At 49.4% G+C, this 23,722-nt stretch overlaps 1 protein-coding gene across 6 annotated transcripts; it reads left to right on the top strand.

Annotated features, from left to right (window-relative positions):
* Nucleotides 1–3,810: 3,810 nt before the first annotated feature.
* On the top strand, nucleotides 3,811–23,353 carry Wnt5a (Wnt family member 5A). 6 transcript variants are annotated; one of them, XM_017802867.2, is made up of 5 exons: nucleotides 3,811–4,359; nucleotides 9,995–10,128; nucleotides 11,300–11,550; nucleotides 16,131–16,423; nucleotides 19,788–23,351. In XM_017802867.2, exons 1-5 carry the CDS (start codon nucleotides 4,354–4,356, stop codon nucleotides 20,244–20,246), a joined length of 1,143 nt encoding a protein of 380 aa, XP_017658356.1. In that variant the 5' UTR covers nucleotides 3,811–4,353; the 3' UTR covers nucleotides 20,247–23,351. The 6 variants fall into 6 exon arrangements, with proteins under 6 accessions (XP_017658356.1, XP_029411263.1, XP_029411264.1 ...); XM_029555403.1 differs by lacking the exon at nucleotides 3,811–4,359 and adding an exon at nucleotides 5,757–5,971 and having other exon boundaries at nucleotides 19,788–23,353; XM_029555404.1 differs by lacking the exon at nucleotides 3,811–4,359 and adding an exon at nucleotides 6,111–6,133 and having other exon boundaries at nucleotides 19,788–23,353.
* Nucleotides 23,354–23,722: the final 369 nt, after the last annotated feature.

The raw sequence follows: 23,722 nt of genomic DNA, 5'->3' as shown, positions 1-23,722 counted from the left end.
TGCACTCTGCTTTGGAAAAGAGCCGTGTTGGGAGAGCAGCCAAAAAAATATTGATTTATCTGTTGTGTGGACTCCAAAGCATTTTTAATGAGAGGGAGCATGGCAGTACCCTGCCAGTTTGTCATTAGATGACTCAATCTGAGAGCACATGCCCAAATGCAGGCACCCTTTGCCAGGGTGATGGGGGATCATCCACAGACTGGGGACTGTTCATCCCCAGCCTTCCCAGTGAGAAGCACTGATTTCTCCCCCACTTCCAACTGTCTGTTTCCCAGTCAGACCAACCAACCAACATCCCCAATAGGATTGTGTTCTTATGATGCAGTCCAGCTTTCCAGGACAGCCCTACCCCCAGGACCCCTCACTAAAGGCACAGAAGGGATTTCCGGTTTGTTCCTTTGACATCCTCCTCTGAAATAACTCTTACATCCACTCAACCATTCACCCATTGGGTAGTAATTGAGCATCTCCTAAGTGATGACTCCTTCTGATGACTGAGGCCACGGTCTCTGATGACTTGATGCTCCAGTGGCATCAGCCCAGTCAGTGCACCCAGCACTAAAATCATCAGATGGTTTTCTCATCCCTTAATCTGAAGTCCTTAGGACCAGATAGACTTACTAGAAGTTTTGCCAAAAAAAACTTTTTTTAAAAATACAGTGTATGACTCAAAACAGCATCAGTGATGTCTGGGGAAATAACCAATAATCAAATATATTCGTATTTCTTCAGTGAAAAGTATGAGCATTCATTGCAAGTACAATAAAGATCTGGCCACCTGAGCTCCAGTTTGTGTTTGAAAACCTGTTTTCAGAGGTGATTTTTCTAGAAGAGCTAGGTATCTAGTGCCAGATGAGTTCTGGCCCAGGCTCAGTGTGTCTGTGGACATCAAAATGCATCCTCGCCACTCCCTAATTGTCAGAGTCCTCCCGCTCCATCCTCAGAACACTTCTTCCAGACACATCATGCTGCTTCTGGTGGTGGTGGTGGTGGTGGTGGTGGTGGTGGTGGTGTGTGTGTTTATTGCAGAAGTCTGGAGGTGCTGAGATGCCCTATGATCAACTAGAAAGTGGCAGGACAGGTTCTGGAGCTGCTCTTGACCACTACTCAACACCATCTTCCACTAGCAGAATTACAGAACAAAGGATAGAACTCTTGGCATTTTGTCTGACCCATGAAGCCTCCTGGCTAGGAGCCAGCAATGATCCAGATAATGCAGAAAACAGTAGTTTAAAATCAAGAAAAAGGTCAGAATTGGGCTGTCAGTGTTTCTGATTTGACTTTGCAAGTGGAATGGATTTTCTCTTCACCCTGCTTGTCACAGAATGGGCTCCTTTATATGAGTTGCCTCTGGAATCCAGGGCACTTGGGTACCAGGTGGCTTCTGGGCCCTTTGAGAGTTCCATTCACAGCCAGTCTTTGCTTGTTCTCAGCAGCCACAGGTGTGTTGAGTCCTGGAGACATACTACCTCAGGACAGAGCTGGGGTGCCTACCAGGGAACAAGTGGGCTCCAAGGGGTCATAAATTCTTTCAGGCTGCAGCCACAGAGATGAGTAACTGGAGAGAGAGAGGGTGGGCTGGGAGCATTTCCTGGTGGCAAAGACTCTCATTTTTCTGCCTTTGCTTCCAGTAGGCAAATCTCAAGCTACTGAAATGCCCACAAATTAGTAAGTGGTCAAAGCTAGAGAGGGTTGGAGGAAGGAGACCCAAGAGCTGAAGGGGAGTTTTGGGAGCCTCTGGCTTTTTTAAAAGTTGCATGCACCCCAGGTGAAGAAAAGTCAAAGAGCACCTAGCAGAGCCACCAGATCTTGCAGGTTTTAGAAAGCTCAACCCCCCCCCCACCCCGCACTTCAAGTAATGGAGTCAGGGGATCAGGGTGGGGAGGAGGTGCTCAGTCAGCCAGGACCAGTGGGGCTGGGCTGGGGCTGAAGAGGGTGCGGTCCTATCTCTGGAGTTAAAGCTTGCAGCTGGTACGTGCTCTGAGGTGGTCAGCTGGAGTGGGGTGTGGTAGGGGAGGGAACCTGAGGAGCAAACCCAAACTGTCAGCACCCCTAAGTACTCAGACCACGGGATTTGGCGTCCTAAGGTCAAGTAAGTGCATGCCAGTGAATGAGGAAAACTGACTCCCGTGAGTGGGACGTGTGTCTATTTCCCACCTTTGCCCTTTGGACGGTGGGAAAGATGGAGAAGGAGGGGGGCACTGTTTGAGGTGGCGCCCCGAGCGTGCTAAGGGTTGGGGACACAGATGCACCAACTCTACTGTCATCTACAAGTGTCTAGAAGTTCCCGAACGTGGTGTGGCTTAACTTCGCAGTCTTCTCACCTGAGAGCAGCTGCCCAGATCGGTGTCAGGACCTCTCCTCTCGCCTGGCTAGCTGGGGTGCAGTCCAAGAAGCAATCTGTCTACCAAACCCCTATGGCACTGGGGACTGCCCTCAAGCCCAGAGTTTAAATTCCCTCCCCCACGGGTAAGAAGACGTCTGTACAGGTTCCCTGTCAGGGCAGTAATCTCTGCAGGGCCCTGGAGGGTGCGGTCTGAGATAGATGAACCAAGGAGTCGGGACCTGAATGTTGGGGTTCAGTCTCTGGCCTGGGTCGACCCATTCGGAAGACGCACAGCCAAGCAGGCGGCTGGCAGGCAGCCTTAGCCCAGAGGACCTCGTTCCGTAGATGCCTGGGGGATGGGGAGCCTAGAGAAAGGGGCCCAAAGGGGAGCGTACCCCGCCTCCCAGCACCCCGGCCCGGCCCGTAGTACGGCTTTAAAATCCTGCGGAGTTTGTCATAGGCCGGCCTCACCACGCATGCGCATAGGCAAAGTTGACTTTTTTCTTTCTTTTTCCACCCCCCCACCCCTTGATTCTTTCTAGCCGCGTTTAGTTCTGCAACTTAAAAAAATTTTTTTTCCCTGAGAACACCAGGGGAAAGAGGAGTTTGGAGAAAGGGAGGCTAGGTTTGCAGAAATGGGAGAAGGGGGGCGGGGGGGGGGGGGGGGGGGGGGACGCGGTCCCCGCGCCGGGGCAGTCAGTCTGCGGGGCACCGGATCGTGTGGAAAGCTGCTGCAGGCTCCGAGGCGCCGCCTCCGCCGTCCGGAGTCCGGTTCCCTGCGGCCGCTGCTCCGCAAGCTCCTTCCGCCTCCGCCGCCGCCGCCGCCGTGCCCGAGCCTGCCCCTCGGACCCGGGCACCGATCGAGGACGTGGGCAGCCTCGCCCGCCATGGACCTCCGGAGCTGAGTCGCCGCGGCGGGGCTCTGGGCTCTCGCTCCTCCCGAGCTCCGCGCCCGCCGTCCGGGTCGCTCCTCTGCGCCCTGGAAAGGCAGGGAGGGAAAGAAGGAAGGTTAGCCCGAAGAAAGAAAGAAGGGGGCGAGAAGGGGGAAGCAGACGTCCCTCCTCTGGGCTAGCTGTCCACTACTTACTCAAGCCACCGCGCGCCAGAAAGTTTGGGCCCGACTTGAAACCCATTTTGCCCCCAGTTTCTGCCAGACCCTAAAATGAAAGGACAAAATTTGGCGCTGACTCTTGCAGCTCTGATGGCGACTTGTGCATTTTCAGCGGTATCTCCCGGAGAAAAAACCATGCGCGCCTGATTGTTCTGTGACCCCAAAGCTGCAGTGCGTGTGTGCGTGTGTGCGTGCGTGTGTGTGTGTGTGTGTGTCTCTGTGTGTGTCTGTGTCTGTGTCTGTGTGTACACAGACGTCCACTCACTAAACTCTCAGCCGCAGGATCAGCCCCTGGAAGCAGAAGTTTCGGCCACAGACTTGGAGAGGAGGAGCTGGGGACCAGGAGGCGTGAGCCGCCAGAGTCTGCAGAATCCGTGGTGTGAATGAACTGGGGGCACCTTGGGCACAGGGATCGCCCCCCCCTTTCTGCCTCGGGCCACAGTTGAGTAGTAGGGCATTTTTTTCACCCTCTTGTGAAGAATTTTTTTTATTATTTGTTGTAAAGTCTTTTGCACAATCACGCCCACATTTGGGTTGGAAAGCCCTAATTACCGCCGTCGCTGATGGACGTTGGAGAGGGAGCGCCTCGCCGCGGAACAGTCGCCTGCTCGCCCTCGTTGGACCTGAGGCTCCTTCACTGCGTCCGGGCTGGGTCCTGCCCTTGCTGCTGGCCCGAGCACCACTGCGCTGTCTCGGTTCCTAGGAGCATCTCCAGGCTACACCAGCTCGGGAGCCCCGGCCCGGGCGCCACTGCCCGCTCCCGCTCCGGTTCACTGCGCCCACCCGACGCGCCCAGGAGGACTCCGCTGCCCTGCTCCTGATCGTCCCCCCAGGCTTAACCCGGCCGCTCCGCTCGGATTCCTTGGCTGCCCTCGCTCGGGTGGCGACTTCCTCCCCGCGCCCCCTCCCCCTGGCCATGAAGGTAGGTGTTCTTTGCGCCGCCGACGCTTGCCACTTTTTTTTTTTTTTTTTTTTTGGAAGTTAAGTGAGTTCCCTCCACATATTCTTTTTATCCCTCCATTTCTCCAACTGCCTTAAGAAAGGAAAACTGCGTCGCTGGCAGGGACTCCTATCTCTTCTCCCCCTGCCCCGGGGACACAGCCTCTGCGTCCTTGGAAACTCTCATTGCACCAACTACTTTACAAACCTTTTCAACTGTGGAGAAGAGCTGTGGCAGAAAAAACAGTGCGGGTCATGGACGTCTTTCCTATTATCCGGAGAACCCGGAGTGTAATTTACTATGTGTATTTCAGCAACTGGATAATGATTCGATTCAACAAATATTTTTCAAGCGCCCACTGCAGGGGCACGGAGAGGGTGTATGGCTGGGGTTCTTCGGGGGAAAGAGGACTCCTCTGGTTAGGGGGAAAGGCAGACTGGGGCCACCTACTCCAAAGCAATGCACTCTCCCACCCCCAACACCCGACCTGGGCCAGGTTGCTGGCGGTCGCGATCAGGTAACCGGAGCGTTCCAGGCCCCTGTGCCTTTAAGAGTGCCTGGAGGGGGGCCAGCACGCACCCCTCGCGGGGAGCGGGGTCGCATTATTAGCGTTATTAGCGGCCGCTGGGTGAGCTCAGGACCTTTTACAGCAGCGGTGGGGGTGGGGAGTAGTGGTCTCGGAGGCTCTAATCCTGTCGGGGAGAGTGCGCGCGCTTGGACCCCCGGAGCGAAGTCAGCCTGGTGCTTTACACACACTCTAGGGCCTCCGCGAAGGGAGAGCCGGCGGGGGCCAGTTTGTGAACTGGTGTTTGTTTTAATTGTCAGTTGTATGTTAAAGCCGAGTCACACACTCTGAGGGTCACTGAGAGTTCACTTTTACAAAAAGCTAAGGATTCTTCTTGCAATATAACTTGGTGTTTTCCAAACAGCTTTTCCTCTTCTGCCCTCCACGTTTCAATTGCAATTTCCATTTTTACTTCACGGCTCCGGTTTCCTAGAGAATAGGTTGGAATTGGAACGAAGATGTTTCCTAGAAGCAAGCAACTTTCTTCCCTCAAAGAAAGGGTTTAAAACCCTGTGCTTTGCTCGAAGGCCCTATTTTCTATGCCGGGTCGGAATGGACAATTCGCTCTCGGAGAAATAACTTGGGCCCTGTGGTGGGGGTCGCACCTCCTCAGTCCCTGCCCTCCAGCCTACTTTATTAGTACAGTCCGCGCTGCAATAGCCAGATTTGGTTTCAAGACAGCTTCCATCAGGGTCTTTGGAGGTGGGGGAAACAATGCCAAGAGTGCGCAGCGACTAAGAACTGGTGGAAAATAGAGCGTTTCCACGCGTGGGGATCCCTGCCCTGCATGGGGTGGGGAAAGTAAAAGATCAGTTGTTCTCAAGTCTTGAACATAGTGGCCTCAGTCTTCCTCTCTTAGTCTTCGGGAACATCCTCCTGAAGGAGACCCTGTGAGAGCCGCGCTCGTCTTCCACTCTGGGGAGCAGCGGTCCGCAAGGGGTTAGCAGAGTGCGGGCAGAACTGGAAGCCTTAACACAGCTTTTCTAACCCCGCGCGCGGTGCCGGCTGCCCCCTGTTGGTCATCTGAAGGTAAGGGCGCCTCCCACCTCCATTCCTTCCCGCGGCTGGGTGCTCTCTGCACTTAAAAGCTCCTTCTCATCCCTGGCCCCTCTCTCCCACGGAGGCCCTTCTGAGACCCCCCGGGGGGGACGATTTGCGTTGCGTGGAGCCGCGAATAGGATAGAACCTTAGGTATAACCCAGCAAAGGGGGCTTGGGCAACTAGACGACTGATTCGTACCCTTTCTGGTAATACGAGAAGGAGTGTCGCCAGGAGGCAACCGGTGTGGCCTGTTGTCTCCCCAGTTCTTTTTGTGATCCTGGATAAGAGTTGCGTTCCCGCTCTCAGCCTCCGCTTATTCGGTTATTAAAAAATAGTAGCGGCTAAGCTGCCTCTAAGACTGGGGAGGGGGTGATCTTTACTTTTCTTTCTCCCTCGTGGATATTCTGTTCAACTTTGGACAGATTTGAGTCTGTGCTGAGTTAGGAGTGGTAATTTTGTGTGTTGGTCCTGAAGAACCCCGTAGAGCATCACTGAGACCCAGGAAAAGGAGGAGAACGAATTGTCTGAACATTCTTCTCTTGGAAGTATCGCTGTGCTTCGACCTGCTGACGATTCTGAGAGGCTCTCAGAAATGGTTTCCATTCCTGGCCCTATCTGCGAGTCTAGAGTAACCTCCACCTTCTCTCTCCGGCCGTTTTTCCCCCTGCTGTGTGAGCACACACAGTGGGTGAGGCGCTGGCAGCACACACTGGGGCCTGGGGCAGCCGTGGCTCTCAGGCTCTAGTGGTGGGGAGCAAAGCTTCCTTTGTCTATTTCCCCTATGCAGACCCCCTACTGGCTTCTGCCGGCTTTTCTTCTTCCCCAAGCCTACATCCCAAAGTTTGTGGCTGCAACCGAGTTTCTCTCCGGCGCATTTCTACATCCCTCTCCTTGCTTCAGGGAAAGATTAGGCTGGGAGTGGGCACAGTTTAATTTTCACCAAGGGGGAAGTTCCATCTTGGAGTTTCCCATCCTCCTTTTCGACGCCGGGAGTTCGGGTCACTCACTTCTTCCGCCTAGTTGGCGTCTTTCATCATTTCCACTCCTAGACTTGGGCCCTAAATGTGGAGTCTAGAAGAAGGAGATGCCCAGACAGAGTGAGGTGGGGCCAGTGGCCGCGGATCCTTTTGCTCAGCCTCTTCGGTGCTCTCCTTAAGAGAACGCCTGTCCCTGCGCTTTGGCTTTCCCCATCACTTCCCTTCCTCTTACCTTGGCACCTTTGGGTTACACTTCGGTCTACCCCATGAATTCAATCCAAACTGGAGTCTTTGGGACAGGTACTTAAGGGGAAGCAGAGTGACAGAGATGGAGCAACTCAGGATTTGGGACGCCAACGCCCTGCACCTCATTCCACCCCTGCGCTGAGCCACTCAAAAGCCCGCTGTCCTCCTTTCCAAACGCTGGGGGACTGATAAGCAAGCTTTCAGAGCCGGTTTCCTTGGGGCCCTGTTGGCTGTTGTTTGGAAAACTCCGGGCAGAACTTTTGTTTTATGCCTGTTGTGACAGTCACCCTTCAGTTCTCATTTTATTCTGTCCTCGCTTCAGATTCTTGTAAACTGGCAGGGTTGTTTTACTCTATAGAGTGGATGTGTTCATAGAAGAGCTTGCTGTGTGTTCTTTGAATCTTTCAAATTTGTGGGGCCTTTTCTGGGTTGCAGCGGGACTGGAGAGGAAAGAAAACCAAAGTGTTTCCGGACAAGTGAAGGGGGTTAAAGGCAGAATCTACTCTTGGGGTACTCGCGTAGGATCTGCTTGAGACAGCCCTACTCTGGAGCCGCGGAGACCCGTGTGGAAAAAAAAACAGTGACCCCACTCGCTGTTGGTTCGGGTTCTGGGTCCTGGTGGACTCACCCAGAAGAAGATTCGGTTTAGTTTGTGTGGTTTAGGCTCTAACAAAGAGATCCGCTGTAATCCACTGGATCTGTTATCAATTTCACCGCAGCCCGCGCCCCGCCCGCACGCCCCGCCCGCTTCGAAGCGCGGAAAGTGCGCGAGGCTCTCAGCGATCTGGGAACCGACTGGGAGCCCATCCGAAGGAGTGTATGCCTGGGCACGCGTGTGAGTGTGCAAGTGTGCACGAAGGTGTGTGTGTAAGGACGAGGGTGTGTGTATATGTGTGCGCGGCCTCGGCCTGGGTTGGGGACTCTTGCTCTGCAGCCGCGCGCTAAGGCAGACCTTGCAGCCCACCCCACCCCTGGAGGAAACTTGACACTTCGGGCGGGGGTTGGGAGGCAGACTGAGCCTTCTCTCTCCTAGACTGGGGAAAACCCAGATTTCCATTCTCCAAGATGCGCCCCTAGCTTTGCAGTGCTTTGGGGACGACTGGGCAGCGCGCGCCCAGCCTTCCTTAGCTGGCAAGGCGCTGGGGACCCCATAAGCAAGTCCTCGCAGAGGAGCCGGGAAATGTCCAAGCCAAAGGGGTGGCTCCCAGGGGAAAGACACAGCACGCTCCAGGACCCCTTAGCGTTTCCACTGCCGCCAGGGTCCTCGACTTCCATTTTACCGAGCTGATCTCAGGCAGGGCCCTTCCATGGACTGGAGGAGGCTCACCTTTCTTTCCTCTGGAAACAGAGGAAGGGCCTCCTCCCTCCGGGGCTTCAGGCGCTGTTGCTGTTGAGTGACACTTATCAGAGATGTGAGAGGGGACTATGGAAACCTCCTCCTCCCACCCGCACTCGCCTCGCTTCGCCGCCTGCAGGTGGAGAAGTCACCAGTGGGAACAGCAGCAGAAACTTTCTATACCCCGCTTATCTTCAAGAAGGGAGCATCCTCCTCCCAGTTCTCTAGGGTTTCCTCTGCTGCTCTGGAGACAGCCATGTATCTCTGACTCTGCTGAGGATCTCTCGGCCGCCCAGACCTCAGTCCCTTTGCCTGCCTTTCGGAACTAAGTGAACAGAGTCCACATCCAGCGGGAGAAGCTAGGCTACAGGCGGGGTGACAGGGTGCTTCCGGGCACAGTCACAGTGCGGATGGAGACGAGGAGGAAGATCCCAGACCAGGCCCTCTGGGCTTTCCATCCCATCCTTCGGCAGAGGCTGCGGGATGTGGGGGCCGATGGAAGGGTGAAAAGTCAGAATGGTGGGGAGTGGGAATAGGGCCCGGCCCGAAGGGCAGGGAAGATCCACCCTCAGAACTGGAGCCCGACTCCCTTCCACCAGAGTTCCACACCGGTTCGAGAGAAAGCCGCTGGTGGGGGACGGGGCAGTCTTTCCTGGTTCCCTGGGGTAAGAGAGCAGGCCTCTCCTTCCCATTCATTATCCTTTACCTCCCCTACACTTATTCCCCGCCCCAGAGCCTCCTAAAGGAAACTCAGGCTTCTCTTCCCCCATCTGGAAGTGGCTTTCCCCAAATCGGCCCGTAAACTGATTATGAAACATACGATGTTAATTCGGAACTGCATTTCCCAGCTGGGCACTCTCGCGCACTGGTCCCGGGGGCCTCGCTCCCACCCCCTGCCCTTCCCTCCTGCGTCCTGCCCCCACCCCCACCCCCGTGTCGGCCACCCCGCCTCCTAGGCAGCCGCCGGCAGCGCTCTCCACTCGCCTCTGCGCTCCTCCAGCCCAAGGAATTAATTCTGGCTCCACTTGTTGCTAGCGCCCAGGTCTGGGGAAAGGACTAGGGTTGGCGGCGGGTTCCCGAGTGAAATCCCCCAGGAGAGCGCAGCAGGAAACTAGCGGGGAACAAGGGGTGCGGGACTGGAGCGGGCAGGAAGGAGGCAGCAGCGCCTGGCACCCCGGGGCTTTGACTCAACAGCTTTAAGACATGTTTGTAATCTCTGGCCTGCCCCTCGCTCAGGATCCCAGCGAAATCAGATTTCCTGGTGAGACTGCATGGGTGGATTAATTTGGAAAAAAGAAACTGCCTATATCTCGCCATCAAAAATCTCACGGAGGAGAAGCTCAGTCAATCAACAGTAAACTTGAGAGACCCCGGATGTTTCCGTTGTTTAAACTTGTATGCTTGAAAATTATCTGAAAGCAATAAACATCTACCCCTTTCTTCCCTCTCCAGAAGCCGATTGGAATATTAAGCCCAGGAGTGGCTTTGGGGACAGCTGGGCGTGCAATGTGTTCCAAGTTCCTCCTAATGGCTCTGGCCATATTTTTCTCCTTCGCCCAGGTTGAAATCGAAGCTAATTCTTGGTGGTAAGTTTGTTCTATGAGTATATTCTTTCCATTTTTAAACATTCATTTGCATGATGTTGCAGTGTTTAAAGCTGGATAGTGAGCTTGGGTACATTTCTCTAATACACATGCATATTATGTTGTGTACTTTTTAAATCAGAATTTTCTTTTAACTTGCTAATATTGTAAAGTGTGTATTTAATTCCATGGGGGACTCTGAACCTATAAATCTAGGCCTTTTTCTATGAGGCCCTTGTTCAGACGGTGGGCTTGCAGTACATCATTGTAATAAAAGGCCAATACGCTCCTCTAATCATTGTAAGCCTATCTATAAAATTTACTTTTTGCCGCCTCTAGGTAGTAAAAGTGAGTTTGCACTTTTATTTCTCTGTCACTTGATGTTATTAACCTACAGAGTCTGAAGTAACATAGGAAGACAGCTAAATTCCAAGTAGAGAAGTATTTGGACTTGAAATTTGATCAAAAGGAGGTGAACTTGAAGTAGTCAAATGTCCCTAAATGGGGGTTTCTTTCTGGACTGCAATATATCCAGAGGATTATTTTTGACGGCGTTCTGGATATTTTCCCCCAGTAAATGAACAGCATTTTTCTGACTGTCAAACATGACTTCTGTTCACTGATACCCTGTCCTGGGTCCTTCACAATCACATAAGGAGCCCTTTTAATGTGCCCAGAAGGGTGGGGGAATTTGCTTCAGCCTGTATGCATGTTCCTCTGTTCTTCCATCCCTCTAAAGGAACTGCTATCTCCTACCCGTATCTAATTGTGTCTGCTTTCACCATTCATCTGTTTTCAAGGCAGAGCCATCCAATTTGTGAGGCAAAGTGCCTGACTCTCATGTAGGGAGCTGGTCTCTGAGAAACCACCATTTCCCCTTTTTCTGAGTGGAACTTAAATATTGGTTCAGGTACTACATGGTAACTGGCGAGGAAGGCAGAGAAAGCACTAACCAAGGAGCCAGATGTCGGAGTGGGGACTACACAGTACCTCCGTTTTCTGAATGAAGTTTGAACAGAGGAGTTTTGTGAAGCCCTTCTACTTTGTAATGAGGACAAACAGGAGAGAAAAAGCATCTGTGCGCTTCACACTATGTATTGCTGACATGCTTTTTGGAGGCCTATTAGAGAGTTCATGCAAATCTTATATGCACATCTCTCCACCCCCTTTGCAGGTCCCTAGGTGTGAATAACCCTGTTCAGATGTCAGAAGTATATATCATAGGCGCACAGCCTCTTTGCAGCCAACTGGCAGGACTGTCTCAAGGACAGAAGAAACTGTGCCACTTGTATCAGGACCACATGCAGTACATTGGAGAAGGTGCGAAGACGGGCATCAAAGAATGCCAGTACCAGTTCAGGCATCGGAGATGGAACTGCAGCACGGTGGATAACACCTCTGTCTTTGGCAGGGTGATGCAGATAGGTAAGAAAGCACTTCTGATGCGCATAAACTTTCTCTTAGAAGGGCTGCTAGGGTTTGCTTGGGTCTACCTTCAGGCTTGGGTCCTGAGTGGCTTAGGCGATTTTGTCCTTATGGAGAATGATGTTAATTCTGGTCCCCACATCTGATTATAAGTTTCTTTCTTCTTCACCCAACTCAGGAGGGCCTCACAGATACCTTCCTCTTCCCCAACACTTAATTTTCCTATACTACATTTTGTTTAAAGCAGAAGCAGGGCACTTGTTTTGATTTCTCAAAGGTCAATGGGAAAAGCTGAACCATTTACATCCTCTTATGTCTAAAAACTCTTCTGATGGTTAGGAGTGTCTGAATCCACAATCCAAAAAGCCTAAGCATCAAACTAAAAGTGCTTTTCCAAATGCTGGATACATTGGAAGTCAGGTTTTAGTTTTCCTAATAAAAATGTTTCCCGAGGCTACAAAGATAGAGTTAAAAGCTTTACTTTTAGTCCTAGAAAGAATTTTAAGAAGTGATCCAATTTATGTGTGTGATTTTGACAATTGACAGAAAAACACAAGCTCTCAACCTAGAAAATTTAAAAAAAGTTTTAAATATTTTGCTCACAGTGTGGTTTTTAATTTTAAATATGTTGTCGAGCTTGTCACTCCATTCAGGGTGGAGATAGTGTTTACACTGAACTATGAAAAGCTGAAAAATCAGTTTGCTTCTGGTTTGGTGTAATAGTCTAGCATCCCACTTGACAGATGGGCCCTGTGTGTTTTCTAGTGGGAATATTTTAGGTCTCTTTAGTTCTGTGCAAACAAGCCCTTATAATTAATATGACTGCAGTGACTCCGAAAGTAAGAAGCAATTTATCAAAGCAATTAACTGTTTATACGGACTAAAGATAAAAAGTTGGCTTAATATCCATCACAGATGGATAAAATGCTTTTGAAAGAAAACCCTGAAAAGTGTATTCATTGAGAACAAAAAAGAATTGTCAGTGGGTGTTTGAGCCAAGGGACTTCATAAACTAAAATAATACAAGTTTGGAAACCGCTCTTCTAACCGAGTAGGAGAATGGCCTGTAGCCTCAGCCCGCAGGGTTCATGGGGCTTTGTCCTTTCTGTCAATGATTAAAATGTGCTAATGTACATACTGGGGATGGACTGGAGCAGCTAAACCTCAGGAAGCCAGAAGTGGTCCCTGAATATGGACTGTCTGACTAAGGTGGGGATATGGTGGAGACCTAATTCTGCATGCCAACATTGCAAGAGAGCTAAAATTTCTTAAAAACTATCAGAAGGGTGAGTTTCAGGTTTTCATCTCATATGCCCAACTGTCTTCCCTTTAAAAGTGATGATGGCTTTCTCACATGGATATGAGCTAGCAAAAGCTAGAGGCAAATAGCAGTTGGAAGTGCTTTACTGAACACAGCTTTGACATTGACACCCTCTTCATACATGGCCTGCTTGGGGCCAGAGTGTTCTGAATAAGCTATCATTTGCTTAGTGAATTTGAGTTCTGCTGAAGATTTATTTTAAATGTGGTCCAAGATTCCAAGTGCTTGTCTCCTCAGGGAGCAAGCAGAACACTTGGTCCACAGGCCTACATTTAATTGTCCCTTGCAAGTACACTCTAGGTCCTTGGCTGTGTGATACTCTGTTACCAGATGATGGGGAGCTGGGTGTGTCCCATCCTCTCAGTCTCTGAGGGGCCTACTGGTGCCATGGACAGGTCATCTGGTGTCCAGAAAAAGGAGAACACCCAGGCTACATCCTCACTGGCCAGAAATCCCCAAATGCCTGCTGTCCCAGACCTGGAAGCTTTCTGGCAGCTTATATAGGACTCTGAAGCCTCCTTCTCTTTCTTAATTATTTGAAAGAAGAGATGGAAAGCAGGCAAATTAGAATAACATTTTGTAGAAAAGAAGGGATGTGGGAATGAGAAAATGACTTTGCCTTCGCTTTCCCACCTCAGGGTCTGCTTAAAGAGAATAAGCTGGGGCAGTTGAGACACCTCCCTCTGATGTCTAAGGTGTGCCTGGGTCACCCCATAGCCCCAAATGCCCCAGGGACATGGAGAGTAACATTTGCCTGTGAGAATCTGACCCTGTGAGGGGCCAGCATCTGAGAAGCCCAGCTGCCACTGCTGACCCCTTCCTAGGCTCGTCTCTCTAAGATGCCAGTTGTCCTGGAGGCACTGTGCACAGTGGCCTCCTGAAGGGCGCACACTTCATTCTGGAAACATTCTCATTTTTCATCTCACGCTCCCCTTTCCTTCTAGTCTTTGTCTCTCTCTTTGTTTCCACACTGTGAAAAGATGTCAGGAAGGCGCCGTTTTTAAGGGATGTGAGGATTCAAGTATATTTAGATTTTACACAGAGGGAAACCTAACCAAAGGAGCAAGCAGGAATGACCACCAGCCATGCAACATTTCTCAAACTGTTGGTTTTTCTGGAGTCACCAGTTAGCTTAGAGATTTCTAGCAGGTTTTGTATTCTGAGTGAAAATGGAAATGCTTGAGATAGATTTATTGAAAAGAAGCCATGTTATTTGTATTTGTATAATGGCCCTTGATATGCTGTGTACTCAAAGGACAGTGTCTTACCTGCCTTTGTCCTGAGAGGATCATTCTATCTCCTCTTCCTCTATCCACAGCACTTTTATTCCACAGTTCGCCTGCCCAGGCCACAGCGTATTCTGTATTATCAGTGTTAATCCTCAAATAACTCCCTGCAATCTATCCACTCTCCTCATTTATTTCCACTCCCCCAATGTTCTCTGCCTGTCTAATTTGAGCTAGACAGATGGAAAGCCCCACTGGAACTTTCTGGATGGATCCTCCTGCCAACCACCAGCACACTCCTGGAGTTATTCATTTTTGAAGTGTGGGAGGTGAGGGTCTGTGTGAGTTGGAGCCATGGCCCTCTCTGGAGTGGGGATCACAAATGGCCCCCATGATGTGTAGAGCAGAGTAGCCCGAGGAGGGAGAGGGTGGGCACTGGAGTCCATATGTGTATTCTCCTAGATGGGCCCTCAGTTGGAGCTGGGTCCTGTAGCCAGCTGTCTTTGTGCTGTCCCCTCCTCCCTCCTACATGAAGATCATGGAAAGTGCTCAGTGTATGAGAAACCCACTCTGGTACATAAATTTTAGCATCAGAAGGGACCTTTATTTCTTGGGCATCAAGTTCAATACCTTTATTTTTACAGTTGATTTTCAAACTGAGGCCCCATCTCACCACCTCCCTCCAAATCCAGACCCAGCTTCAGCTGGCTGAATGTTAACCCTTTTGCTCTCACAGTGCAAATGGTTATCAAGTTGTTGCTTGTGACATGTAGACACCTCTCCCTACAGAAGTGGAACTGAAGGGAGTTTCTAGTCACTTCCATTTTTCTCCTTATAAATAGGACTTCTCTGAATGCTTTAGAGGGGGACAGTCTTTACCAGTTTGGGAGAAGAACACCCTCCTCCCATCTCCCCTGGGTCTGTTTGCTTTTCTATTTTGCTGCCATCCCAATACTTTGAGGCAAAGGCTGTGGCTAGAGATAGAGGGCAGAGGCTGGACGAAGGATGATTGCAAAAGTAGCATCAAGACCAGCAGGCTGTTTTAAAACATTGAAGCTCATTCTCAAATCAGGTGAACTAGCTTGGGATTTAAGAAGCACAGTTCATTGATAACTCTTTGAACAGGTTTAAAACAGAACATTGTGTGGGATGGTAAATTGCCAGGCAAGATTTATGTCCAGAGACTGGCTCTGTGCTCCAGGGTGGCACAGGGGAGGAGAGGTTACAGATATAGAACTAACTGTGGCCATGGGGCATATCTGACTTAGAATTGGGCCCTGGGACTGGCAGAGGCTCCTAAGCCTGTATATTCTGTTTTGTTCAAGATGAAAATAGTACCAAGCATTAGAACAAGGGCAAGGAAGTCTAGCCCAGTGCAGAGCTTTCCTTCAATGACTCCTTCATGTGCATTTTTACAAATAAGATGTTTTGAATATCTTCAAAAGCGCTTAGGGAAAATGAATTCAGCAGTGCCCTGCCTTAGGCTCTGAACTGTCCCCTAAGACAGAGGGCTCTGCCTCTCCTTTGTTTTTTTCTTGTTTCTGTATGTGTTGGGATCTGTCTCTCTGAGCTGGCCTCAAGGTGGGCTCAGGGCCTGGGTAGGGCCCAGCCTGAAGTTCATTTCTATTGGTTCTCTGCAGCAGCAGCAGCAGCACCAGCACCAGCAGCAGCACCAGCACCAGCAGCAGGAGCAAGACATTGGGGACACTCTCTACCCCCTTCCAGACAACCCAGGGCTGCTGTGTGTTGGGGGTCCCCATCTTCTTGCTTTATGGGCTCCCCCCCTCTCAGTTGGTCTGGGAGCTGCCTGCTCCCCTGTGGTGGGGATGGTTCCCCATCCCCACAATGATGGCCCAGGCCTGCTGTGTTGGAGGCTCCCCACTGCTCCCACCATGCCAGCATGGAGTGATGTGTGTTGGGGCTTTCACTGCCCCAGCACAGACTGATGTGTTGGGACTCTCCCAGCGTCCTCCAGCAGGGCCCAGGCCTCATGCATGGGGCGGGCAGCTGGTGACCTGCATCCTCGCCCACAGGCAGCAGAGAGACGGCCTTCACTTACGCCGTGAGTGCCGCGGGAGTGGTGAATGCCATGAGCCGAGCTTGCCGAGAGGGCGAGCTGTCTACTTGCGGCTGCAGTCGGGCTGCGCGCCCCAAGGACCTGCCGCGGGACTGGCTGTGGGGTGGCTGCGGCGACAACATAGACTATGGCTACCGCTTCGCCAAGGAGTTCGTGGACGCACGTGAGCGGGAGCGCATCCACGCCAAGGGCTCCTATGAGAGCGCACGCATCCTCATGAACCTGCATAACAACGAGGCAGGCCGAAGGGTGAGTAGCTTGTCCCAGGGCTCAACCAGGGCCTTCATGTCCCCACCTCCCAGATCTGTCTGGGTTGTTCAGGCCTTGCAAGCCTGGCTCCTCTGTCCTTCTCAGACTCCTCTTTTCTCTCTGTCTCTCTGCACCATCTCTGCCTTTCCAAGGGACCTCTCTGAAGAGGGGTGCACACCCAAGAAAGGCCTCCTCCCTGGGGGCTGAATTATCCTGTCTGTGGGTCCCCAGTCAAGGACCTCCAGTTCTTTTCTGAGAAGGCCGTCTGAGTCCTTTTCGTTGGTCCCCATCTTTGGGTGGTAAAGCCATAGGTTGCTGGCTGGGTTCCAGTTTGTGAGAGAGCATTAGAATTTTTTCTCCTGGGTCCCCTGCTGAGCAAGGTCTCAGCCCTTTCTTTCTCCTTGCCTGCCTTAGGGCATCATGTAGTGGGCCTGATGAATTGAGGGTGTTTCAAAGGAGCTTTTCTAGGAAAAGGACTGCATTTTGAGCAGTGTGAAGCTGCATAGGTCTGTCCAGCAGGCCAATCACAGGGTGGCTCTTGAGAGAAAAACTGTGGAGCAGTACCCAGAAAGGACGCCTTACAGCCTTCCTGAGTCTCCAGGTTCCCGCTCTTTCCTTCCCCAAGTGGGGATATGAAAAGGGACTCCAAGACCTTTAAAAAAGACCCTTTTTCCCTGCGGTTAAACACATGGCACTTTATGGCTGCTTTAAAATGAAGGGGTGAAAACGTTTCTTAACTTTGGCAGCATTGAAAACCAGGGCCATTATTTTTCACAGAACCCAAGGTGGGTGCCAGGAACTTTCTGGTCAGAGATTTCACTCTTCTGTATTTTAGGGTGAGGAAAGTAGAAGATAATCACAGAGTAGACAGTAGAAGACTGGAAGGAGCCTTCGAACCCTCTGGCCCCACACCCGCATCTCAAAGATTGGGAAACTGAGGCCAAGAGAGCCACTTAGTGGCTGTGGAAGAAAATGAGCGGATTTGTGTTATAAGCATGGAGTCACTTGCTTTAAACATATGCATCAGGGCTTACTACTGGTAAAGAGCTAGTGGCTAGTCATTGGAGGGAAGCTGGTTTAAAACCAGGCCATTCCTTTCTGTTTCTGACCCTCAGTTGCTACATTTCCACATCTGTCAGTGGCCACAATGACCTGGGTCATTGTGAAGACTAAGTGAGGTCAGATAGTAGTGTAAATCATAAGAAAAATTTCCAGTACTTGCCTATTTGGACCCACAACATAATGCTTCCTTTGGGTCAATCTAAGATTTTTAGCTTGGTGTCAGCCAGTAGTCAGCACTTGATATACCATAAGTTAATGATTAAACATTACAGAGTAAAAGGACGCAGGCAAGTCAAAGATTGTGTAGATAATTCTAGGTCACTTAGCTTCCTCTCAAAGTGAATGTTAAACATTTTGTGGTGTCAAAGAAGGACTCAGCACAGTCGGATTTTTCTTGTACTGCCCTGAGGGGTTCAGGTAATTGCTCCGGAGAAAGGGCAGCATGTGTTAGCTCAGGCCTCCAGCTTCTGGTCTTCAGTGACTGTTCCTATGCCATGGGGCTACATGTGATGGTGGAGAATGGGGGGGGGAAGGGGGCAGCTCCATTCTCTGGAAACCCATAAGAGCCCATTCCCAGGTTCCCATCCTCAAGGGGACATCACTTCCCTCTGTGTAGGATGTGCCCAGCATCTCCAACCAGAAATGTACCAGGCCAGCTTTGGGACCTCCTTACACTTCTCTCCTGGACCTAAATCATCAGGGGTTTGTCCACTGACAAGAGAGTGTCAAAAGATTTTCACGTGGCAAGAAGGACCCTTGGGGGAAGTTGAGATGTGCCCGTTCTATTATGTTTCCCCTCAAAACCTGCATTTTCAATAGTGACATTTATTTGACTATGTGCTGTCATGACATCAGTGAGCTAAGGGAGGATCCTGGCCAGTAAGGTTACACAGGAGGCAGCACTTCTCTAAGATTTGGAGGTGAGGGTGTTGGAAAGTTGGACACTGTGCCAGGAAATCATATTAACATTTCTTCAGGGCATTAGCTTTTGGTTTTTCTTGAAAAGGAGCAAAGGTTAAATATATTTGCAAAACTTTTCTTCGACTAGCTGAGTGCCTGAAAATCTTTATGGCAAAAGAGTACGCTCTGGCACCTTTTAAAAGAGAGTCCCTTATGAACCTCTGGAGGAGGAAGGTGCTGTTTGGCCGGAAGCAGCTCCAGGTTCCTGACAGGCCTTGGCCAGCACAGCCACACCGCTCTGACTCTAGAAGGTCGCTGGCATGAGAAACTGTGGGCAGTCAGGGCTATAAATAGGCAACCACCACCTCCCAGACTGCTGGGCACAGTGCTGTAGGCCAGATCCATGAGCACTGCTCCTGGGAGGCCTGAGGTGACTGGGCAAAGGCCCAGCATCATGGCCCCATCACCCTGGAGAAAGAATGGATTTACTGAGTTTGGAGTGCCAAGTGTTTTCCCTGCCTGCCTCAATTTTGTCCTCCTAACAGTGCTGGGAGATTGGTAACATCTTCAGATGGCTGCCTTAGGAAAGTGTAGCTGGTTGCCTAAATTCAAGGGCAGGGTTGGGCATAGAGTCCTGGTATACCTGGCTACAAGGTAGATCCTTGAGACCCAGAGCAGGAAATGGACAGAGTAGGGATTTGGGTAGGAAGCAGGAGTGAACATAACTGAGATCAGGCCCATGTGTCATTTAGTCCTGTCCTCGCTGCAAAGCTGCCAGATGATTACATGAGATCACGAGGGTAAGGACTAACCCGATAGTGCGGCCACACGGTAATAAATGTAGAGTGAGTGAAGATTGGAATCTCAGTCCCTCTAGGGCTGGACCCCATCCCAACTCAGACCCCACCAGTTGAGTGCTTATCAGCAGCTCACAAGTCACTGAGTATGAGCTTGGAGTCTAGCTGTCTGATTCAAATTCTGGCACCTCCTCTTCCCAGTGGTTGGGCAGGAACTCATCTTTCTAGGCCTCTATTTCCTTATCCGTGAAATAGGGGGCTAGCAGAACCCCTTGTGGGCTGGATGTGGCTCTGCATTGAAGGAGGACGGCGAGGAGCATGGTGTTCACATGGCATTGCCGATTGTCCTGTAAAGGTGGAGAATGACTCTTTCTTCTGGCTCATTCCAGTGAGGTAGCTGTTGAAGGAATGACAAAAGGGTAAGGGCTACTTCTTCAGTAGAGTTTTTGAAGAAGGCAACACAAGATTTCTAGCAGTGGAAAATGAACTTCCACTGCCCCTGATTCATCCAAAGAACCTGCCGGCCTTAGGTGGTATACGAAAACTTTGCCTGCATCTCAGCTCCTCTGGGAATTTGCACAGTAACCTTCCCTTTCCCCCTGCAGACGGTGTACAACCTGGCAGACGTAGCCTGCAAGTGCCATGGGGTGTCCGGCTCATGTAGCCTCAAGACGTGCTGGCTGCAGCTAGCGGACTTCCGCAAGGTGGGGGATGCCCTCAAGGAGAAGTATGACAGCGCAGCAGCCATGCGGCTCAACAGCAGGGGCAAGCTGGTGCAGGTCAACAGCCGCTTCAACTCGCCCACCACGCAGGACCTGGTCTATATCGACCCGAGTCCGGACTACTGCGTGCGCAATGAGAGCACGGGCTCGCTGGGCACACAGGGCCGCCTGTGCAACAAGACATCGGAGGGCATGGATGGCTGCGAACTCATGTGCTGTGGCCGAGGCTATGACCAGTTCAAGACAGTGCAGACCGAGCGCTGCCACTGCAAGTTCCACTGGTGCTGCTATGTCAAGTGCAAGAAGTGCACGGAGATCGTGGACCAGTTCGTGTGCAAATAGTGGGCGTGTACCAGCGTGTCACCCACTCCCAGGACCCACTTATTTATAGAAAGTACAAAGATTCTCATTCTTCTAATTTCCCCCCAAGAATTGCAACCAGAACCATATTTTTCTATTACCATCTAAGAACTCTGTGGTTTATTATTAATATTATAATTAATATTTGGCAATAGTGGGGGCAACTAAGAAAAATATTTATTTTGCAGATTTTGGCAAAGTTAGTACAAGACTTCTTCCTTCAGATACCATTGGATAAAGGGGAAATAACACATACTCTAACTTAACTGTGTGGATGGGGTTCACATCTAGAAGGTACAGGAAATATCTTTTTTTTTCTCCAATGTGGAGTTCAGTAGGTGGTATGAAGGTAAAAGGGGGTATAAACTGATGAATGACTAGGTTTCTATAACAAAAATGAATTGCAAATGTCCTGGTACAAGACAACATGTCTTAAATACAGACATATCACATATACATATATACCCAAAATACAGAGAATGAAGACCCCCCATCCCAGAGGTTACCAGCCTGCTTTTTATATTTTCAAACTGATCTTTTAAAATGTGAGATCAAGAATCTCTTATCTTTGTCAACAGACATGTCACGTGTTATTCTTAAATATTCCATCTTCAGATGATCCTGTTCTAATAGTTTGTGAAACTCGGGGATCCTGTGGGTGGGGTGAAGATGTACCCAGAAATTAGAAAACTTGAAAATTCCTACATTAAGACCATTAAATCTGAAGGTGTTAGCCCCAGCCGATTCTGGTTGGCAAAAGGGATTGTTGGCTCAAAAAACATCTTGTTTTGAAAGTTATCTTATTTCTTTAGGGATACTTGGTTTCTAAATATTAAAAACAAAAATTACCCATGAAGCACACTGAAAGTCACAGCCACCTTCCTGTTTGACCCAAGTCCTCTCTGGACTTTCTGTGCCCTGATAACAATGTCCACCGTGCTTGCCCATGGCAGGAGCACTGGGTCCCCTTTGATCACAGGGCAGGAAACAAAACGTGAGGAGTTGTACTTAAAAACAGCTACTTAGGGAGATTATTTTTCTCTGACGTTTTTCTTTTGAGGTGCAGTGACTTCCTATGTTTTGGTGACATTACTGGGCTCAAGGAGTCCAGAGAGGCGTGGCAGTTGGGCTGTTATAATCCTGTGTTTAGGCTATTCGTTCCTGCTTTTACTATTATCCTGCAGGTGTACCCTAAAACTGTTCCCAGTATACTTGAACAGTTTCATTTATAAGGGGGGATGAGGTTTAATGGTGCCTGTTATCTCAGTCTTTTGTACATAACATATATATATACATATATAAATATAGATATAATTATATCTCAGTGCAGTCAACAACTTAGATTTACAGTTTGCTCTGGGCTTGCTCTCTGCCTGGAGGATTGCCCTTCATTGCAAACCAATTGGGATTTTTTTTTTTTTTCCAAAAGATTTTTGAGTCTTGACCTTATCAGCCTGTGGCTCCCCAGGATCCTACCATGAACACCAGGAAGGAAGCTAGATTCTGAGGAAGCTTGCCCTGATGGGGCCATGGAACTCATGTTAGTTAAAAGTAGTCTTTCTGTCTTCTGCCCACCCCCCGCTCTCCACCCTCCCTTTGGCACTGTCTGTGGAGAGGGCAGAATGGTTTCTTACACGTCTGGACCTTGAGAGACTCTCAAAGCCCAGGAATACAGGACTTGTTTTGCTTTGCTCAATTCCTTCGAGAGTGAACCTGTGCCTGTCATATCTGAGGGCACTGACTGAGTCCCTAAAGGAAACCAGCTCACTGCATAGATAACTAGCTTAACTGTTTTCTTAAAAGAAAATAGTGCGCCTCTTTTCCTAAAGTGGCACCTGTTGTGTTGTTTTCTCAGCCTGACGGTGTCTAAAGGTCTGAAAAAGGTATGTCTCCTCTCTGAGGTTCGGTGGCCTTCCTGTCACTTCAGCTCAGTGGCTCTTAACTTATTGCACATGAATTTTCACTTCCCCTCAGCCGCCATGAATTGCAAGCAAAAGATCTTGAAATGAAAAAGAAGCACTAATTCGTTTAAAACGTCACTTTTTTGGTTTTTATTCTACAAAAACCATGAAGTAGTTTTTATTACTCGCTAAACCAGATTGTGTTCTTTTTTAGTGATTCATGTTTATGAACAGAGTTGAGTTTAACAATCCTAGCTTAAAAAAAAACCTATTTAATGTAAGATATTCTACGCCATTCAGATATTTTGTACATCTTCTGTGGCCTTTATTCTGTTCTTTTAATGTACATATTCTGTCTTGTGTGATTTGTATATTTCACTGGTTTTTAAAAAGCATCGAAAGGCTTATGCCAATGGAAGAGAGAATATAAAATAAAATGTCCCTTGTATATTCGTAGTGGTTTCGGCTGTCCTTCAGACAATTCATGTGGAGATATTTCTCAGCAGAAGCCACAAGGGCTGGCTTAGGATGACTACATGTTCAGATAATAGAAGAGCGGAGAATTTTACCAAAACCAAACTATTTGGAAGCGTCAGAAGATTTTTATATGTAATGGAACAAAAGGGGAATTCTCTTTTCCTTTACATGTTAGAGAGAGAGAGAGAGAGAGAGAGAGAGAGAGAGAGAGATCAAGCAGATGGCTTAAAGCTGGCCATAGGATCGCTCACATTCTTTTAGCATTATGCATGCAACTTAATTGTTTTAGACCGTGTTGCTGTTGTATTATCTCAGAGATGAACCAAAAGGGCCCATGCCTTCCCCCATGATCAAAGTTTTAGCCCATATATATATATATATATGCAACATATATATAATATATATATATATGCAACTTAGTGTCTACCACTGCATTATGCCTCTCTGTTTGAACTTCCCATGACCCATGTAGGGTATCTCTGTGCCTCTTTGAAGGCAGCTTTTATTAAAAGAAAGCATGGTCCTGAGGATGAAAACTAAAAGTTTGTTGTATGGCATGCAATAAACAAAAGCCCTCATGCTCTGACCCTGCCTGTGCAGACTGATATATTAGTTAGCCCTTTGCTTTTTTGGTGGGAAGGGATAACCTTGTAACATACTGAAACCTTTTAAGGAAACCAAGAATGCATTACTCCAAAAAAAAAAAAAACAGTAGACCAACATATAGAGTGTTTAAAATAGCATCTCTGGGCAAATTCAAAGGCTTGTGGTTCTAGGCTTCACATCTGTTTCAGTTTTTCTTCAGTTGTATATTGACCAGTGTTCTTTATTGCAAAAACATATACTCAATGTAGCAGTGTCAGCATCTCCTTTCCTTCCCATCCTGGAGTGCATTCAAGATCCTCCCAATACAGGACCATTTAAATATAGGCAGCAGCAAGCAGAACCGTGTTCAAAATGGTCAGCATGGAGCTCAAGGACAAGGACGGCTGTTGTGTTTCAGTACTGTTTCTCTGCTCAATTCTTTGTACTCATGACCTCCTGGGCTGGCACTTTCTATGATAACAGCTGTTTGCCGTG

This window comes from Nannospalax galili, unplaced genomic scaffold, assembly GCF_000622305.1.
Source record: "Nannospalax galili isolate Female #2095 unplaced genomic scaffold, S.galili_v1.0 scaffold485, whole genome shotgun sequence".
Classification (NCBI taxonomy): Eukaryota; Metazoa; Chordata; class Mammalia; order Rodentia; family Spalacidae; genus Nannospalax; species Nannospalax galili.
Note: the sequence above shows the minus strand (reverse complement) of the source record. Positions and strands in the feature narration are given on the sequence as shown.